Here is a 17669-nt window from a genome sequence, read left to right on the forward strand (position 1 = left end):
CGGAAAATATTAGATATAGGTGGGGGTATCCGACAAGGCTAATAGTTTCAAAGAATGGAGAGACTCACACAATTATGGCCCCCCAGGAAGGGTTTGACCTGTTAAAAGAATGGGGTCTAGCTTCGACTAAGCCCCGAACAACAACTGACTCTATGCATCTTAAAAATTGTTCTGAAGCCTCATGCTTGGCCCTACTGCTACAGCGCTCTAGTGCAGTGGAAACCCCTCTAGCCGCAAAAATCCGAGCTGGAGCTCCAGATTTCACTCCTAGGTCACAAAGGCCCACTACATGAAAATCAATAGCTCCTGCCTCTTACTAGATTGAATATGATGTGATAATATCTCTTCATACAATATATGCGTATTTATGTGTTTTGCTAATATATTTCTCATATGTCCAGATGCCTGTTTAATGTAAGGAGTGGAAGGACTCGGGACTTCTCGCAAGAGGCTGTGAACCTACCCAGAAGCACTTGCCTCTACCTCTTAAATACTACCGCCCCCCCCCCCTCACTTCCGCAAATTTTATTTGTGTTATCCCCTTTTACGGGGACTGGAGAAGTCAGTTTAATATCTAAATAGACTTCTCCTTTTGGTAATCCAGCAGTTCACCATATTTGTTAAAGCACTTACGCCTTACCTAGTTAATAATTGATACGTTTGGTTCAAATTTAACGATATATATTATATCTTTTATATTGCACAGTTTACTCTTATGTTCATTTTGCTCATTCTTTTTTTAGGTGAAAGTCATAAATCTTTCGGGACTTGGTCCCCTGTGGCCTTTTTGACCATTGGTACGATCATATAGATCTAAGATCACTGTGAGTCACAGTCAAGTGCGCAGATCCAGGCGGGGTGAGTCGAATACCTAAATCCTATTCCTTTTCTTGCCCTCTTTCTATTTCCTTCCCTCCCTAAGCCTATAATGGCGACAATCCCCAATAATATCTCCTTTGCAACATTAAATGTTAAGGGACTTAATTCACAGGAAAAAAGAAGTATGCTCACTAACACTATGAAGACTCTAAAAATACAAGTTATCTTTTTGCAAGAAACTCATTGGCTAGCATCAACTCAGAATCCATATAGAACTCCAGACTATCCCATAGTGATTCTAGCCTCTCATTCTGAGAAGTCTAGAGGAGTAGCGATTGCCATACATAAATCTATACACTTTGAACACATCCATGTTGAGAAAGATAGTCAAGGGAGGTTTCTACTGCTCAATTGTAAACTAAATGGTATTTTATTTACATTGGTTAACATATATACCCCGAACCAATTACAATCCAAGTTCCTGAAAGGGGTACTGTCTAAAGCTGAGAAACACAAAATTGGAACTATAGTCCTGGGTGGCAATTTCAATATGGTGTGGGATCCCCTAGTTGAAAAGAGGGTCCAAAGGGGGAAAAAAATTGATGCATACACCATAAATACTGCCAATAAATTTCGTCAGTACATAATTCAGCACAATCTATATGATATCTGGAGGGCACACCATCATAACGACAGAGACTATACTTACTTTTCCAGACCCCATAACTCTTACTCGAGACTTGATCACTTTTTTACAGACTCGTGGTCACTAGACAGAGTCTTAACGTCACATATTAGGGTTTGCCCATGGTCAGACCACGATATCCTTACGTTCGCTCTCTCCACTGATTTAACCACAATGTCTAAACCTAGCCGGAAACTCCCGAAACAAATGCTCCAAGATAAAGCTTTTAGGGCCTCCCTCCAGAACTCCATAACAGAGTTCTTGAGAATAAACGAAACCCCAGATATGCCATCTCAAACAGTATGGGCTACTCTGAAAGCATACATGAGAGGGATATGCATTAGGAGACAGGCAATGCTTAGACGTCAAGCAGGAACTTCCTTAGGGCTTCTTATGGCTGAACTACGATCTATAGAACAAGAAAATAAAAATTCTCCAACCATACCTCTAGCTGATAAAATTAAAAAACTTAGAGCACAATTGGAAGACAGGGAGCTAGAGAGAGTGAAGGAATCCTATACACGATTTAAGAAGCTAATGTACTGTCAAAGTAACAAGGCCTCGACACTCCTAGCTCATAAATTGAGAGGTAGAACCGCGGCAGCTAGAATCCTGGCACTCAAGAGGGGGACTATATCTGTCTCTTCGCCTAAGGAAATCGGCAAAACTTTTGCGGCCTACTATTCCGAACTATATCACCTTCAACCCTCAATGGCTGGTAAAGGCTACGAAACCTAAACTTGCCAACTCTGCCAGAAGGAGATAGGGAAGCGCTTAAGGCCCCATTTTCTTTGGCTGAACTTAACTTAGAATTAAACATACCCAAAATAATAAGGCTCCTGGTCCGGATGGTTATCCGGTGGTCTTCTACAAACTTTTCAGGACAGAGCTAAACAAGATCCTCCTCAGAGTTTTTTCAGAAGCCCGAGAGTCAGGTTCATTTCACAAGGAATTTCTACAGGCAATAATCTTACCCATCCCTAAGACAAACAAAGATCCTTCTCAGTGTACCAGCTATAGACCGATCTCATTGATCAATGGCGATGTAAAGTTATATGCAAAACTTTGGGCTAATCGCCTCAATAGCCTACTCCCAAAGGTGATACACTCGGACCAGGTCGGGTTCACTTTTGGCAGATAAGGCCCAGATAATTCCGGAAAAATGCTTGACATTCTTACAGAGGCTTCCCGATTTAAGTTGCCCATGCTGGCCCTGTCGTTAGATGCAGAGAAAGCGTTCGACAGGGTCAGATGGGACTACTTGTGGCACACGCTTGCTCAGTTTGGTTTACCAGATGAGGTGATTATGGCAATTCGAGTCCTATACTCTTGTCCCTCCGCGGTGGTTAAGGGCCTAGGATTCGCCTCTCCGAAAATATATATCACTAATGGTACTAGACAGGGGTGCCCCCTGTCGCCCCTAATCTTTACCATGGCCATTGAACCTTTAGCCCAAGCTATTAGGCATTCCCACATGATACGAGGTGTCCAGTTTGGCAGAGAAGTTGCGAAGATAGCACTGTTCGCGGACGACGTGACATTATTTCTAACAAACCCACTAGGCTCCTTGCCTGCTCTTTTTGATCTTATTTCCGAGTTCGGGGCCCATAGCTATTACAAGGTCAATGTTTCCAAAACTGAGGCTTTGCCTGTTGATATCCCGACATTTGAACTTGATGTTCTGCGAACGTCGTATTCTTTTCAGTGGTCACAAACCACCATTTGGCACTTAGGAGTGCAGCTTGGCCCGGACCCGAAGTTAGTAGTTACCGTTAATTACTCAGATATTATTAGAGAAGTCACTGAGCTTACCACCTCCTGGAGTCTTAAGGAGATCTCATGGTTAGGCCGCATAGCATCTTTTAAAATGATGATCCTACCCAAAATTCTCTACTACTTTCGCTGTATTCCTCTTAATGTTCCTAGAGCTCTAATAGACAAGCTCCAATCTCTTGGACAAAATTATATTTGGGGCAAGTCTAAGCCACGTATTGCAGCAAAAATACTCCAGAAAAAATATGAGCAGGGAGGAGTAGCAATGCCTAACATACGCGAATATTACGAAGCTGCCAGGCTCTCTCACATTTCGGCATGGGCAGACAAGGGTGAACCACAGGGGTGGAAGAGCATAGAGGCCTTAGACCTCCCCGTGGATTTGAGCTTAGCTGATCTACCCTGGATTCCTGCCTACTGACTAGACACTCTGGGAATTAAGAATGTAATTGTCAGAAATAATCTAAAAGCTTGGCATAATCTTAGGAATCTACATGAAATTGCCCCGCATCCATCTCCTATACATTCTTTACCAGCCTTACTTGCAGCCCTGCCTGATACACATGTGCTACAGTGGAGGGAGTGGGAATTGTCTCCCACTTATACCCCTCGGGCACTCTCCTCACTCCCAACAACATAGGATCTATCATTCCAGACCCCCCTCTATGGGCCACATTTGAATACTCTAGACTCTATGCTTTCTTGATATCTTGGGGATTCCCCAAAGTTCTTAATAGACCCCTGACTAACTGGGAAAAATTGTTGCAGCTCACTGCCAAGACTCTGAGACTTATATCATTCCACTATAATCTCTTACAGACGTCCACGAACAAGGACAGACCCTGGCAACTTAGGGCCTGGGAAGGAGACTTATCTAGACCAATCACAGACAAAGACCTACATACAGCTATGACGTTAACTAAGAAGACTGTACACTGTGCAAACACTTTAGAATCATACATGAAACTGTTCCTGAAATGGTATTATACCCCCTCCAGACTTTCACAGATGTTTCCTACAACATCCCCTCTATGCTGGAGAGAATGTGCACAAAGAGGCTCAGATATACATATATGGTGGGACTGCCCAAAATTAAAGCCCATGTGGAATCAGATATCTAACCTTTGCTCTATGCTTGGGCTGACTGTCCCGCTACATATGTTCCCACGAAATGTCCCGACTCCCCTATCTAAACTGATAATCTTTGTTCTCGCGGCCACGAAATTGGCGTTAGTGAGAGCATGGAAGCAGTCCCAGCCCCCAGATATTACAGCTGTCACCTCTATAATTCAGATATGTGCCAAAATGGAACCAAGTTTTTATTTTAACATGGATAAAGAAGACCTCTATTGGCAGATTTGGGAGCCCTGGTTTAACTATCAGGAAGACCGTAGACAAACATGCAGACACGACGCGGTCCCTGGACATCCCCATTAATGTAACTAAGCTTTAAAATTTGATGTTAATCTGCTACCTAGCTGAGGACCCTCGTCTTCTCCTTCTTATCTTTAAAATTTGACCAATACCCTCCCCCTTACTTCTCTATCCCCCCTCCCTTCCTCCCCCCCTCTTACCCCTATAATATGCGACCTGTTACTCCCTGCCCTACCTTTTACCCTTCTCTCGTCTCACCTTTCTTGGAGCAGCCTCCCCCGCCTGGAGATGCGCACTACGGTTAATGGAAGAAATATGTTAACAGCTATCTTTTGACTGACTTCCTTAAGCCCCTATTAGATTTAGGTAATATTTATGACTAGTGTATTACACTAATCTCCACATTTAAGATTTATTGATAACTATTGCTCACTTTCTGTAACCTCCTAAATTGAGGAGACTGTATGTATGTATGATATAATTTCTTGATGGTCCATGTAGACAGTCTTATTATGTCTATTGAGCGAATATTGTTTGACATATGATTGTAAAAGAAATTAATGAACCTACTGCTGTTATTAATAAGTTTATTTTGCAATAAAAATTATATTGGAAAAAAAAAAATCTTCATTACCATATTAAGGGTTGTGACAGTGAGAATACAAATGTAGTACACTGCAGCACAGAGAATGGAAACTAAACGTTATATGTCACAAAAATCAGTTTTAAGAGACCAAAAAGCAATGCATTTTTATCTAGTTTAATGATGGTGAAAAATTATGATTATTTATAGGTATTTCCATAAGAAGTAAACTAATCAGTGACTAAATACAAATTAGTTTTATAACTACAAATACGATATAATAGTTAGTTAAGCTGTTTCGAACATACCATCAAATTAGTATTAGGGGGGATTCTCACACCTTCAATAACCATTTCCTCTTCTAATACCCGTGATGTGCCTGGTGCTGTAGAGTAAAGCCTCAAGGTTTCTTTCAGAACCTCATGAAAACAAAAGAAAGCAAAATCTACTACAGTATATTGTATAGGATTGGGCTAAATAATAATGTTACAATATATATACTAATTACCTTCAACATGAAACATCAGCTACACAAGTTAAAAAAAGTGGGCCAGATTATAAGTGGAACGCTAAATATTGTGTGCAAGCAATATTAGCGCTCCACTTTGTAATACCAGTGCACAATAAAGTGCGCTGGTATTACAAGTAAATCACAATGCGAGCAAGAGCTCGCGTTCACATTGCTAGGAAGCATTGCACTCACAAGAGCACACTTCCATAGTCTACTATGGGAGCCTCATTCTGAGGCTGTCAGAGATGGAATCAGAACCTTGCGCAGCAAAAGGGGGTAAGTAGCGCATTGATGGGCATCATTTTTAAATGTATATGAATATAAATATATATATTTATGTGTTAATATAATATGGATAGACTATCAGTAAAGGTGGCAAAGATAAAGACTGTGCAGGACATCAAGAATGCCTGAGATTAGCATAAGGCCTATCGTTCTTATCTGCCAAAATACAATATGTTTCTACTATTAAAGGGACACTATACCCAAACATTTTCTTTCATGATTAAGGTAGAGAATACAATTTTAAACAACATTCCAATTTACTTCTATTACCTAATTTGCTTCATTCTTTAGATATACTTTAATGAAGAAATAGCAATGCACACGGTGAACCAATCACAGGAGGCATCTATGTGCAGCTACCAATCAGCAGCTACTAAGCATATCTAGATATGCTTTTCAGCAAAGAATATCAAGAAAATGAAGCAAATTAGGTAATAGAAGTAAATTAGAAAGTTGTTTATAATTGTATGCTCTTTCTAAATCATGACAGAAAAAAAATTGGGTTTCATGTCCCTTTAATTAAAACATTAAAGGTGTTCTAAACCCTACTTGTAATTAGATCCAAATTTGTTTCTCTCAGGCACTGATCAAGAAAAAAACATAATGCCTTATCTGCCTGGTCATAAGTTTCAAACAGATTAACTGTATTGGGAGGGACAAAATCATAACCATAACCATAACTTAATATCCTTTCTTCAGCTGGTAACACCAGTGTAATATCAGACAGATTGAAAACCCTTACATCCTATTCTTGGTCTTGCCCCAGACTACCTGAAATAGATTGTTTTGTCTTGAGCTTTCCCTTCTTTTTTTCCTGGTAGCAAAAAACTTGCTCTCCCTCTCTTTTTATCCACACAATGGTACTAGAGTGTATTTAATTGGATATGTTACATACATAGAATATGTGCTAACTATTCTTTAAGGGACACTGAACCCACATTTTTTCTTTTGTGACTCAGATAGAGCATGCAATTTTAAGCAACTTTCTAATTTACTCCTATTATCAATTTTTCTTCGTTCTCTTGCTATCTTTATTTGAAAATGAGGGCATCTAAGCGAAGGAGCCAGCCAATTTTTGGTTCAAGACACTGGACAGCACTTGTTTATTGGTGGGTGAATTTATCAACAAGAACAACCCAGCTTGTTCACCAAAAATGGGTCGGCATCTAAACTTACATTCTTGCTTTTCAAATAAAGATACCAAGAGAATGAAGAAAATTTGATAATAGGAGTAAATAAGAAAGTTGCTTAAAATTGCATGTTCTATCTCAATCACGAAAGAAAAAAATTGGGTTCAGTGACCCTTTAAGTAAAAGCAGAAAAGAATTAGGCTCATTTCATTGGTCAGACTTCAATTAACAAGATATATTGGAGTCAAATTGTTAGGAAGTACCTGTGACAAATATTGTAGCTTTCCAAGGTCCTCGTGGTCAACTTCTCTTTTTGAGCCAATCACTTCATCCACTTCATCCTGAACTCTGCACAAACACATTTTATGGAGGAAAACTCTTGGTCAGTTCTCTAACAGAAAGAATATAATTTGTCTGCAGCCCTGTAGGGTCGAGTCTGGCATTGGAGACTGGGGGGCCCTAGGTTGAGGGTCGGTGGTTGTGGTGTCCCTGGAATATGGGGTCCCTGTCCCTGGAGGTTAAAGGCCCTGGTGGGAGTCGAGGCAGGCATGCGGTGGGGTGAGGGAGGGGCATAGGATCAGGGGAGATGGGGCCCTTCCCTAATTTTTGCCCAGGGGCTTTGGTTGGTCTCAGTCAGCCCCTAGAGTGCAGTTTCATAGCCAAAAGATTTACTTTTGAGAGAGCTTAAAACTTTTTGGTATCCTTTTGAACATTTACCATATCTATATAATATACATTTTTTATTATTAAACATGATTAATTGTATATAAAACAGACTCACTTTTCCAGTATATCTGGATTTCTGGCCAGTTCCATCACAGCAAAAGATAACTGGTTGGCAGTGGTTTCATGACCTGAAAAATAATCTATGTAAAACTGGGGCAAAAATAATAATACAGAAGCGGAGTTCATATATTTGGTTTACACAATACACAATATGATGCTTACTAACCAGCAATGAAAAAAGTGACAAAGTTGTCTAACAAACTCTCAGAGTCATAGTTGTCTTCCAAGGCTGTAAAGTGAAGAAAGATAATATTTTAGAAAGTCTACTAAAATGGTTATAATCAAATTAATCTCATTTTGAACAAAAGCTATGAATCAGAGATTAAAGGGACATTAAACACTAAACAAATGCTAGATATAATGTATTCAAAGAAAAGATTAGTCTGAGAATAACAGGTAGATGTATTTTTTAAGGTTTCATTAGTTGTTTAAATATTGACAACATAAGTGTAAAGTTTTGGTATCTTTAAAACAATGGGAGCTGCCATGTTGTAACTTAGGTTACCTTCTCTGCTGTGGCCAATTAGAGACAGTTATAAATAGGCCATTAGAGTGTTCAGCCAATGGCTGTGTGGAACATAACAGTGTTCTGCACTTCCATTTCTAACAGGAATTGGAAAGCTCACAATTTCAGAATGAAATTACAGGAAAAAGGGACAAATTGAATAATGAAAGTTTATTGCAGAGATTTTTTTTTATATACACAATTATCATTTTATATTACTATCTCAAAGTGTTTAGTGTCCCTTTAAGGGGCATGAAACTAAATTTCAAAAATATTTACGTCATCAAATTGTAGCTATCATGGTGTTCTTTGTAGAAGAGATAATCTAGGTAGGTAGTGGGCATGTCTGGAAAGTTATATGGCAGTAGTTTTGCAGGAATGCTTTTGTGTTTGCTCAATGTCATATAGTGCATTCTCCTGAGCCTGCCTACCTGTTTTTAACAATGGATGCCAAGAGATTAGAGAACAAAATAAATTTAACATAAGTAAATTGGATTTTAATTAAATGGTACAATGTCTGAATCATGAAAGAAAAACTTTGGGTTTGATGTCCATCATCTTCCTAAATGATTTGTATTGTGCTCTCTCTGTCCCTAATTGTACTCAGAGTTAGAAAAGTTAAAACACGTGTTGCCCATTACTGTGTAGAGATTCAAGGGAATTAGAAAGCCCACAATTTTTAGAGATAAATTACCAAGAAAGGGGGAAAAATAAATAAGAAAAGTATACGGCAAAGTTTTTAATTTACTACACAAAATTAATAATGCTATATTACAAAGTGTTTAACACTCATTTTAATGAAGAACATGTTTATTTCTGTACCTGCTCCATTGAGGATTTGTGTCAGTATATCTGCTGGGATCTCTCCTCCCTCCTCTATCAGTTTCTGCCTTTTCTCAATACATTCTCTTCCTGTGCGACGCAATAGCCGAATACTTTCCTGGATAGCTCTAACAAATGATCGCTTTCCTGGAGTATACTGTTAAAAAAATGGTTGAGTTTATAAATAAAAGCCAAAAACAAAATACATTCAGTTCTGTCATCAGTAGGTTACTTGTATCATTAATATATTCTAAATTCATTATGGGCCAGATTATGAGTGCAGCGTCATTGTTAGCACGAGGAGCGTAAAATCGATCACGAGATTGCAGTGTCCTTTACGCTCTAATCCACAGTGGCGCACTGTTTAAATTACTGCAAATTAATTTGTGTGAACTTTCTATGGGCAGCATTGAGCAGCAAGGTCCGCTCGTATTACAAGTTGAAAGTAAGTGCAATCGCTTAAACGCAATCGAATTTAACGAGTTTGGCCGGAGGAAACAGATGCACTAAACTACTCTGTTAACCCCTAAACCACGATACCTCCACATCGCAACTACCCCTCTACACTATGAACCCCTAAACTACCACACCCCCATCCTAAACTACCCCTCTACCAAGCTGCCTGACTCTTCAATATTTACTCCTTAGCTCCCTGGATAGATGATAAACATTTGAGCTTTGAGTGGATCACCAACCTACTTGCCTCCATTTGGAATAGTGAAAGTAGTGAAAGTAATGTGCAATATGTTTTCAAAATATTTTCTACGGATAAGTTCCCTCCATGGCTTGTGACACTAATGATGTTAAGAGGCTTGGTAAGGAACGTCATTGACATTGTATGTGATACATTTTATACATATAGATGCCAGAAAAAATAACTTATCTGACTGTTAAAAGATTTACTATCTTAAAGTAAGGATGCGTTCTCTCGCTAAACAAAACATGGAAGGAAGCTCCCTTGTGGAGGACAAGTAGAGAAATCTATAAACAAAACCCACTTTATTACATAGCGTTAACTCCAGAGTAAACAACATGCTTTCCTAGGTATACCTTTCAACAAAAGATACCAAGAGAATGAATAAAATTAGATTAAAAAAACTAAAACTTAAAAGTTGATTGAAATAGCATGCTCTAACTTAACTATGAATTTTTTATTTTATTGTAGTGTCCTTTTAAAAACAAACATCTGGTATCATGTATAGGAAACAGCAGCAATTACACAAATTTAAACAATTTAAATTGCTACTAAAACTGGTAGGAAACGTATTTTTGAGGACAAAATTTGCTCAGAAGCACATAAAAATGCCTTCCTACAATCCTTAAAGGGACAGTCGAGTCCAAAAAAAACTTTCATTAATTTAATAGGGAATATAATTTTAAACAACTTTCCAATTTACTTTCATCACCAATTTTGCTTTGTTCGCTTGGTATTCTTAGTTGAAAGCTAAACCTAGGAGGTTCATATGCTAATTAATTAGACCTTGAAAACTGCCTCTAATCTGAATGCATTTTGACCACTAGAGGGCATTAGTTCATTTGTTTCATATAGATAACATTGAGCTCATGCACGTGAAGTTACCCTGGAGTGAACACTGATTGGCTAAAATGCAAGTCTGTCAAAAGAACTGAAATAAGGGGACAGTTTGCAGAAGCATAGATACAAGGTAATTACAGAGGTAAAAAGTGTATTTCTATAACAGAGTTGGTTATGCAAACCTGAGGATTGGGTAATAAAGGGATTACCTTTCTTTTTAAACAACACAAATTCTGGTGTTGACTGTCCCTTTAAGTAACATTTGATAATACATGACTTTGCCGGTGATGGCTTTTAAATATTGCTTGTGTTACTTTTGAGTGCAGGTTTTTTCTTGCGTGCTTATTTGGTAAATCTTGTATAATTTTTTCATGGCATGGGGGTAGATTTATCAAAGCTTCAACTGTTAATACGCTGGAATCCCGTGTCAAATTCGATGTGAGATTAATCCGCGGTAGTTAACAAAGCGTCAAAATTGTCAAATGTTGAAATGTGTGACGTAATATACGCTCCGGTGATATCAATCCGACGCAGATCGATGGTTGCGTCATTCCAGATGTTTCGAATTCACATTCGACTCTATTTGACCCTCTTCCCAATTTATCAAACATTCGATATGTACGCTTGCGTCAATTCCGATGCAGCGTACCTATTGTTCAAACCGCCACCCTTGAGGCGCGAATGCTATAGAAATCAATGGGAGTCTACAAGACAATGAAGCATATTAGATACTAAAAGTAACTTAGAAACTTTATCAAAATTGTATACTCTTTCTAAATCAAACAATATTATTGCTCCAAATTTGGTGCAAAGTATTGCTCCAAACTTGGTGCACTAGTAGATATAGGGATAAAAATGAAATAAATATATTACTACTTACTAATTATGTTATATCTTTGTCTCTCATTACAAAGCAAGGGGACAATATTATTGCTCCAAATTTGGTGCAAAGTATTGCTCCAAATTTGGTGCAAAGTATTGCTCCAAACTTGGTGCACTAGTAGATATAGAGATGAAAATTAAACAAATACATAACATAATATAGCTCTCTTTTTTTTTTTTTTTTGATAAATCTATTTGCACCATGTTTAAGGCATATAATATAAGTCCCACTCTCCTCTTCGCACCAACACTTTTCGCACCAAATTTGACGCAATACTCCTAAACAACCCACAAACTAGTGAAATTTTCCACCACTTTTGATTGGGAAATGCATAATCACATGATTTATGACAGCAGCCAATCGGATTTAAAAATACATTTTCTACTGTCACTAACGAATCAAATTGCTCGATACCTGTGTCATTGATCACTCATTGGAACTTGTAAGTGCCATTTGTTACATTGTGTATTATACTTTGAAAGTATGTATATGTGAAATTAGTGTTAAAGTTAAACATTGATGATGACATTAGGACACACAGTGTAATATTTTAGACAATGATTTTAAAATTCAAATGATGTTTGATTCAATATAATCTTAAACTGATAGCTCAAAGGGATAGTTTACCTAACATTAAACTGTCATGATTCAGATACAGCAGACATTAAAATCACCTCTTTACTGTCATGCTATTTTCAGTGTTTTTCTTCCTTCTCTTGAATTTCATTTTCATGAAGAAATGTCATTTTATATGCCAGCCCATTTTATAACACCTGTGTAGGGGTGGTGTTTAAAACTGCAATCAGGAGGGGTTACATAGGTGCAGAGAGAAAACTGGCCCGGCTCTTAAAATATCAAATACATTTGATACCCTGGTTACATGTTATATTTGCAATTATTCCTGCTCAGAATAATAATCCAATAATTGTTAGCCTTTAGTTCTTTTCAAGTAACCTTTGCTCAGGAAACACAGGGATTACACAGGGATAATTACAATAAGCACTTTCACAAAATTGCTATTTTAATTTGGATCCCTGGATCCCTTGAACACTTAGGTCTACTAGTAGTAGATTTCATATTACACTTTAAACTGAATGGATAATGGAAAACAAAAATAAAAAAATATCTGACACATACCTTTACCAGAGGATTGCGTGATGCCACCATACCTTGCATGATCAATGAGATGGCATTTGGAAAAGGAGTCTGGTCATCATGTAGGGAGTTTAGCTCTAGCCCAAATGCAGCCTGTGATAGACACAAGTTAAAATATTATTTACACTTATTCACTTTTTTAAACTAATTTCACCACCAAAATAAAATCTCTAAGCTTTTCTACCATTCACTTAAAAAGAGGGGAACAGTGGTTGTTCAAACTCATACAAAAATTGCTCTGCTAAAACTTCAGATTGCATGGTTTACATACAATATCTCTAAACATTAAAAACACACTTTCAAACATGAGCATTAATTGGCCTAGAATATGATACGCTAAGAAGATAATTTAACATTTCACTGAAGAGTTTCCTGAATTTGTAGTAATTGAATGGCCTAGATTCAAGAAATCACATTTGTGAAACTAATATGTAGAATTAATAAAGAATTGCACCTCCCTCATTACATTCCTATTTTGTGAATGATCCTTTATAATAAATAATGGACCAGCACTTATCTTGTAATCTTTTATTTCTCAGTGCACAAAAATTGTTCAAACTGAGTTTAAGTGTAGGTGAAAAATCCTGACCATGCCTCTAGAATGCCCAATGTGCTTAGAGGGATATGGCTGCACCTCACTGACAAGGCCCAAAGGAGGCCTAAATGATTATCTGGGGTTGCCATTTCCCTTGTTCAGAGGAAATTGCTTGGTATTTCGGGGCTGGACTGACCTTGTTAGGTGGGATCAGACTGATATGCTTCAGGAAAGTTCTCCTCAGTGAAAAGCACAATTGGACTAAAAGAAGCTATTCTCAGGTGGTAACTAAGCCATAGAACAAGCCACTGAGCTGTTGTTTATTCCTAGCAGATTGCTTCTCTTTATGTATGCATTTTTATTATGACTATTGGAAACTCTCCCTAAGGGTGATGATGGAACCAGGCATGGACTCCTTACTGATGAGGCCCAAAGGAGGCAAAAATGATTGTCTGGGGTTGACACTTCCCTTGTTTAGAGGAGAATTGCCTGGTATTTCAGGGCTGGACTGACCTTGTTTGGCGGGATCAGACTGATATGCTTCAGGAAAGTTCTCCTCAGTGAAAAGGACATTTGGGCTAAAAGAAGTTATTCCCAGGTGGTAATAGAACAATCTACTGATCTGTTGTTCATTCCTGGCAGATGGACATGTCAATATTTTACAATTACAAAAATTGACATCCACCATTTAGCTAAGTGTTGCTTAGGAATTGTATTTATTTTTTTATTCAACATTGCTAGAAGTTCTCGTTTCATGCGTGAGATATCATGTTTTGGGCACCTCATGCAACTGTAGATATAAATGAAATACTAGAAAATATAGGTGAATCAATAATCAGTGAATTTCCAACATGATCGTATCGTTACAGCACAAGCCTTTAATCAATCTCCTAATTGTCTATGAACCTAGGCCTAAGTCACTGTGCCTTTTACCATAAGTCTTTGGATAGACTTTAGGTTAGTTCTCAATCTATCTGTACAAATGGAATTGCTGCATAACTTTTGTGTAGGGGCTATTTAAGTCCAGTACTACTAGTGACAGAATTCTATCTTCATGTCACTGAAAAGTAATGGCTCCCTACAGCTGGTCACTGTCACCTGGCTCCCTAAACTGCAGATGTTTTAACTATGACCCTGCCTCACTAGCATGGCCTGGAACTATTACATCACCACACATAAAGCACATTAAAGGGACATGAAACACAAATGTTTTCTTTAATGATTCAGACAGAGCATACAATCTTATACAACTTTGCATTTTACTTCTGTTATCAAATTTGCTTCATTCTCATTCATTTTTTATTCCTGGCATTTTTTAGTTGAAGGAGCAGGATGAACAAGGGGTGCGGGACAAGAAGCGCTCCGTAGTTGAAGCTAACCAAAAAATAAAGGATATATGTGATGATAATAGATTTCTATAAAATAATTTCTATATAATAATTCTATGAAAAAGAAGAAATACGTATATTTGGATATGACAAAAGAGTATCTAATAGACAAGAGTGAATATATATTGTTTTATTCAACTAAAATATGCAAGATTAGAGCATAGTAAATGAAAGAAATGATGCCGGCATCAATAAAATATATTTGATTATATACTAAAATATATTAAAAGCAATTGCTACAATGCATAAATGAAGATGGTGAAACAATACCATAGGTAATAACAATGTATAATGTTTCATATAACAAGATGGTTACTTTATACATACAGCAGCATAAAACATAACTTTCAAACAAAAGCTCAATGTTCATAAACAGAGGCTGATAGATCGCTATAAAAAACGTTATAAAAAATTAGTTATGGGAAACAGTTTTTTCCTTTTACGAAGAGACAGTAAGCCAAGGAGTTTCAAGATATTGTCAAGTTGAATGATATATCTGTGTGTATCTTCGGCTGTGCACAGCTAAAAAACTCACTGTTTGTGGTAGTGTGTTAGGTATCCAGGTTCCTTTAGACGCTCTGAGTGGCGTGATGACGTCAGCACATGTGACCTCGTCTGCTTGATTTTATAGGTCTCTCACCGCTGATGACTCCTTGTTAGAGGTAAAACGAAGTATCTCCGTAATTTAAGATTCAATGGGGCTGAAAAGAAACTTTGCTTGCTCAATTGTAGCAGAATAGTTTCCGTTGAATACTTGAACGGTGGATGTCAAACTTAATACAAAGCACACCAGGAATTATACATATAGTTTGTTCAACAGTGCAGGGACGTGCACTCATAGGAGGCAGGGTAGGCAATGCCTACCCTGCCATATGTGGCAAAAGCTTAATTAAATTTTAATTAAAACGGGGGCGGAGCCAACTATCTAAGCGACCAGACGTACTTCACAGGAGCTCTGGCTCTTAATTCAGATTTTAGGGGCAAAAATATAGATTACTAAATATTTTCTCAGCTTATTGGCAGACTTCTGCTAGTTTTCTTTACAGGGCATCTTGACAACCAATTATCGGACCTTATATCTCACAACTAACCCCAATATAAGCCTGATTGTTCAACTACGCAGATGAATACAACCGGCGCAGTTTAAGTCTTCTGACACTCATAGCGGGACCTACAGCTTACAATACCCACATCGGGGCTTACTATTTGTTCCTACTTGACCGCACCGAGGTGTTGAAACGGCCCAGTGGAGATTTCAGCTGCGGCTTGCAACTCACTAAAAAAAGAAAATGGCGACTGAGGCAGACTGGGAACAGGTAGCTCTGAGCTACATTGAGGCCTCCTGTAGGCTTTTAGAAGCGCATGTGCCAATGCTCCCCACCGTGACACCCAAGGTCCCTATAACCGCTGCCCAGGCTACTCGCAAAGGCGGAACTCACAACAGGGAGGATAAATGCACGCCTGTGGACACTCACAATCGCCGCTCTGTAGTGGCAGCTGCATCTTCGGACCGACAGAGATCCTCCCCCTCTTCTATTGATGGGTGCCCTTCTGCGCTTGATTTTGGTCACAAACATAGAGCAACATTAAGAGGTACTTCAGAGGGCGTCCTTACGCTGTCCTACTCACATACGAAGGGAGAGGCCCTAGAAGAACCCAGGAGCGCTTGCAGCAGTGAGAAGATTTCCTCCCTGATCGCATGCTTGCATCTGTTTGTGGCGCCCTATAAGATGACTAGTGATACCGCGAGGTGTCCGTTAAAGCTAGTTCATGGACTGCCTTCAGCCTTCCGCTCTGGAGTAGGGTAAAAGACACCGTGTCCTAGAAATGTGATGGTGGCATATAAGAGAGGTGTAGGGCAATAAATGATATCCCACACTGCCTTGTGTGACTGCTCTGAGGCTTGCACAAGTATTACTGAACTGCTTTCCTCAAGCTTTCTCCCACCAAACCCTAACACACCGGACACTTGGTAATACCATTATATTACTTTGGACATTACAAGATAACAAGGTTGCCGGGCTGACTTGTGATTTATTCACCCACCACCCATATCCTCTTTTTATCTATAATTGGTTGTTCCTGTTCATGTTTCATAGCTTTTGTATGATACTCAGTATGTAGTCACTAAATATGTTTTTTTAGCCTATCACTGTTTGGCCATTTAGCATTTCTGCTATGCTTCTAACTCTGCATTTGGGATTGGCTGAGCATGTGTATATAACAACTATCCACATATAGAGTATTAGTACCCGTTTTCTGTTATAAAACATAATATATCTAGTTGGCTTATAGTAGGGGGCTAATGCCCTGGCCGCTTATGTTTACCCAGTTACCTACGATTAATAAGTTTGATACTGAGGGTTTTATATGGTTTTTTAACTTATGAATCTTTTCTTCTCACCATGTACTCCTTATCTATGTGTATCCTTTTAAGCTACACCCTACTTACTCTTCTCTTAGTTTGCAAATGTGAAGTCCCTCAGTTTGATCTACAAAGCACCCCTACAAGCTTGATACCCAAACTTGTACACATATACCTATCTAATCATTGTCCTGTGATATCATGGCTGCCGATAATGCTGCCTGTCAACCATACATAGCTGTCTCCCTTCTTATAGTTTCATAAAGCCACACATATTCTCAATCTTATACATTGCTTGCACCCTGACATATTAAACCTCTCATTGAAACACAATTTCTTTACACTATTTACTTGAGATTGCAAAGTACCTTAATAGCATAATGATGTATATACATAGATGTTAGCAGGATTGTCGACAGCTCAGTATCTAACACGCAAAGCCTAACCATAATACCTGACATGATTATATGATTGGGGCATACACTAACAGTAGCACCAATTTTCAACCACGCTATTTCTATAGGATATATATTAGT

The 17669-nt window shown here is 38.4% G+C and overlaps 1 protein-coding gene across 1 annotated transcript in view; it reads right to left on the minus strand.

The window, feature by feature from the left end:
- The window catches only part of LOC128644856 (cholesterol 24-hydroxylase), a 156544-nt gene that overhangs the window by 26573 nt on the left and 112302 nt on the right, over window positions 1-17669 (minus strand). Inside the window, exons 7-12 of the mRNA XM_053697477.1 lie at window positions 12828-12938; window positions 9274-9430; window positions 8113-8175; window positions 7942-8014; window positions 7424-7508; window positions 5543-5653 (exon numbers count right to left, since the gene is read on the minus strand). Of these exons, the coding sequence (XP_053553452.1) occupies window positions 5543-5653; window positions 7424-7508; window positions 7942-8014; window positions 8113-8175; window positions 9274-9430; window positions 12828-12938 (600 nt within the window). The remainder of the gene's footprint in view (window positions 1-5542; window positions 5654-7423; window positions 7509-7941; window positions 8015-8112; window positions 8176-9273; window positions 9431-12827; window positions 12939-17669) is intronic.

Source organism: Bombina bombina, chromosome 1, assembly GCF_027579735.1.
Source record: "Bombina bombina isolate aBomBom1 chromosome 1, aBomBom1.pri, whole genome shotgun sequence".
NCBI classification, from domain to species: domain Eukaryota; kingdom Metazoa; phylum Chordata; class Amphibia; order Anura; family Bombinatoridae; genus Bombina; species Bombina bombina.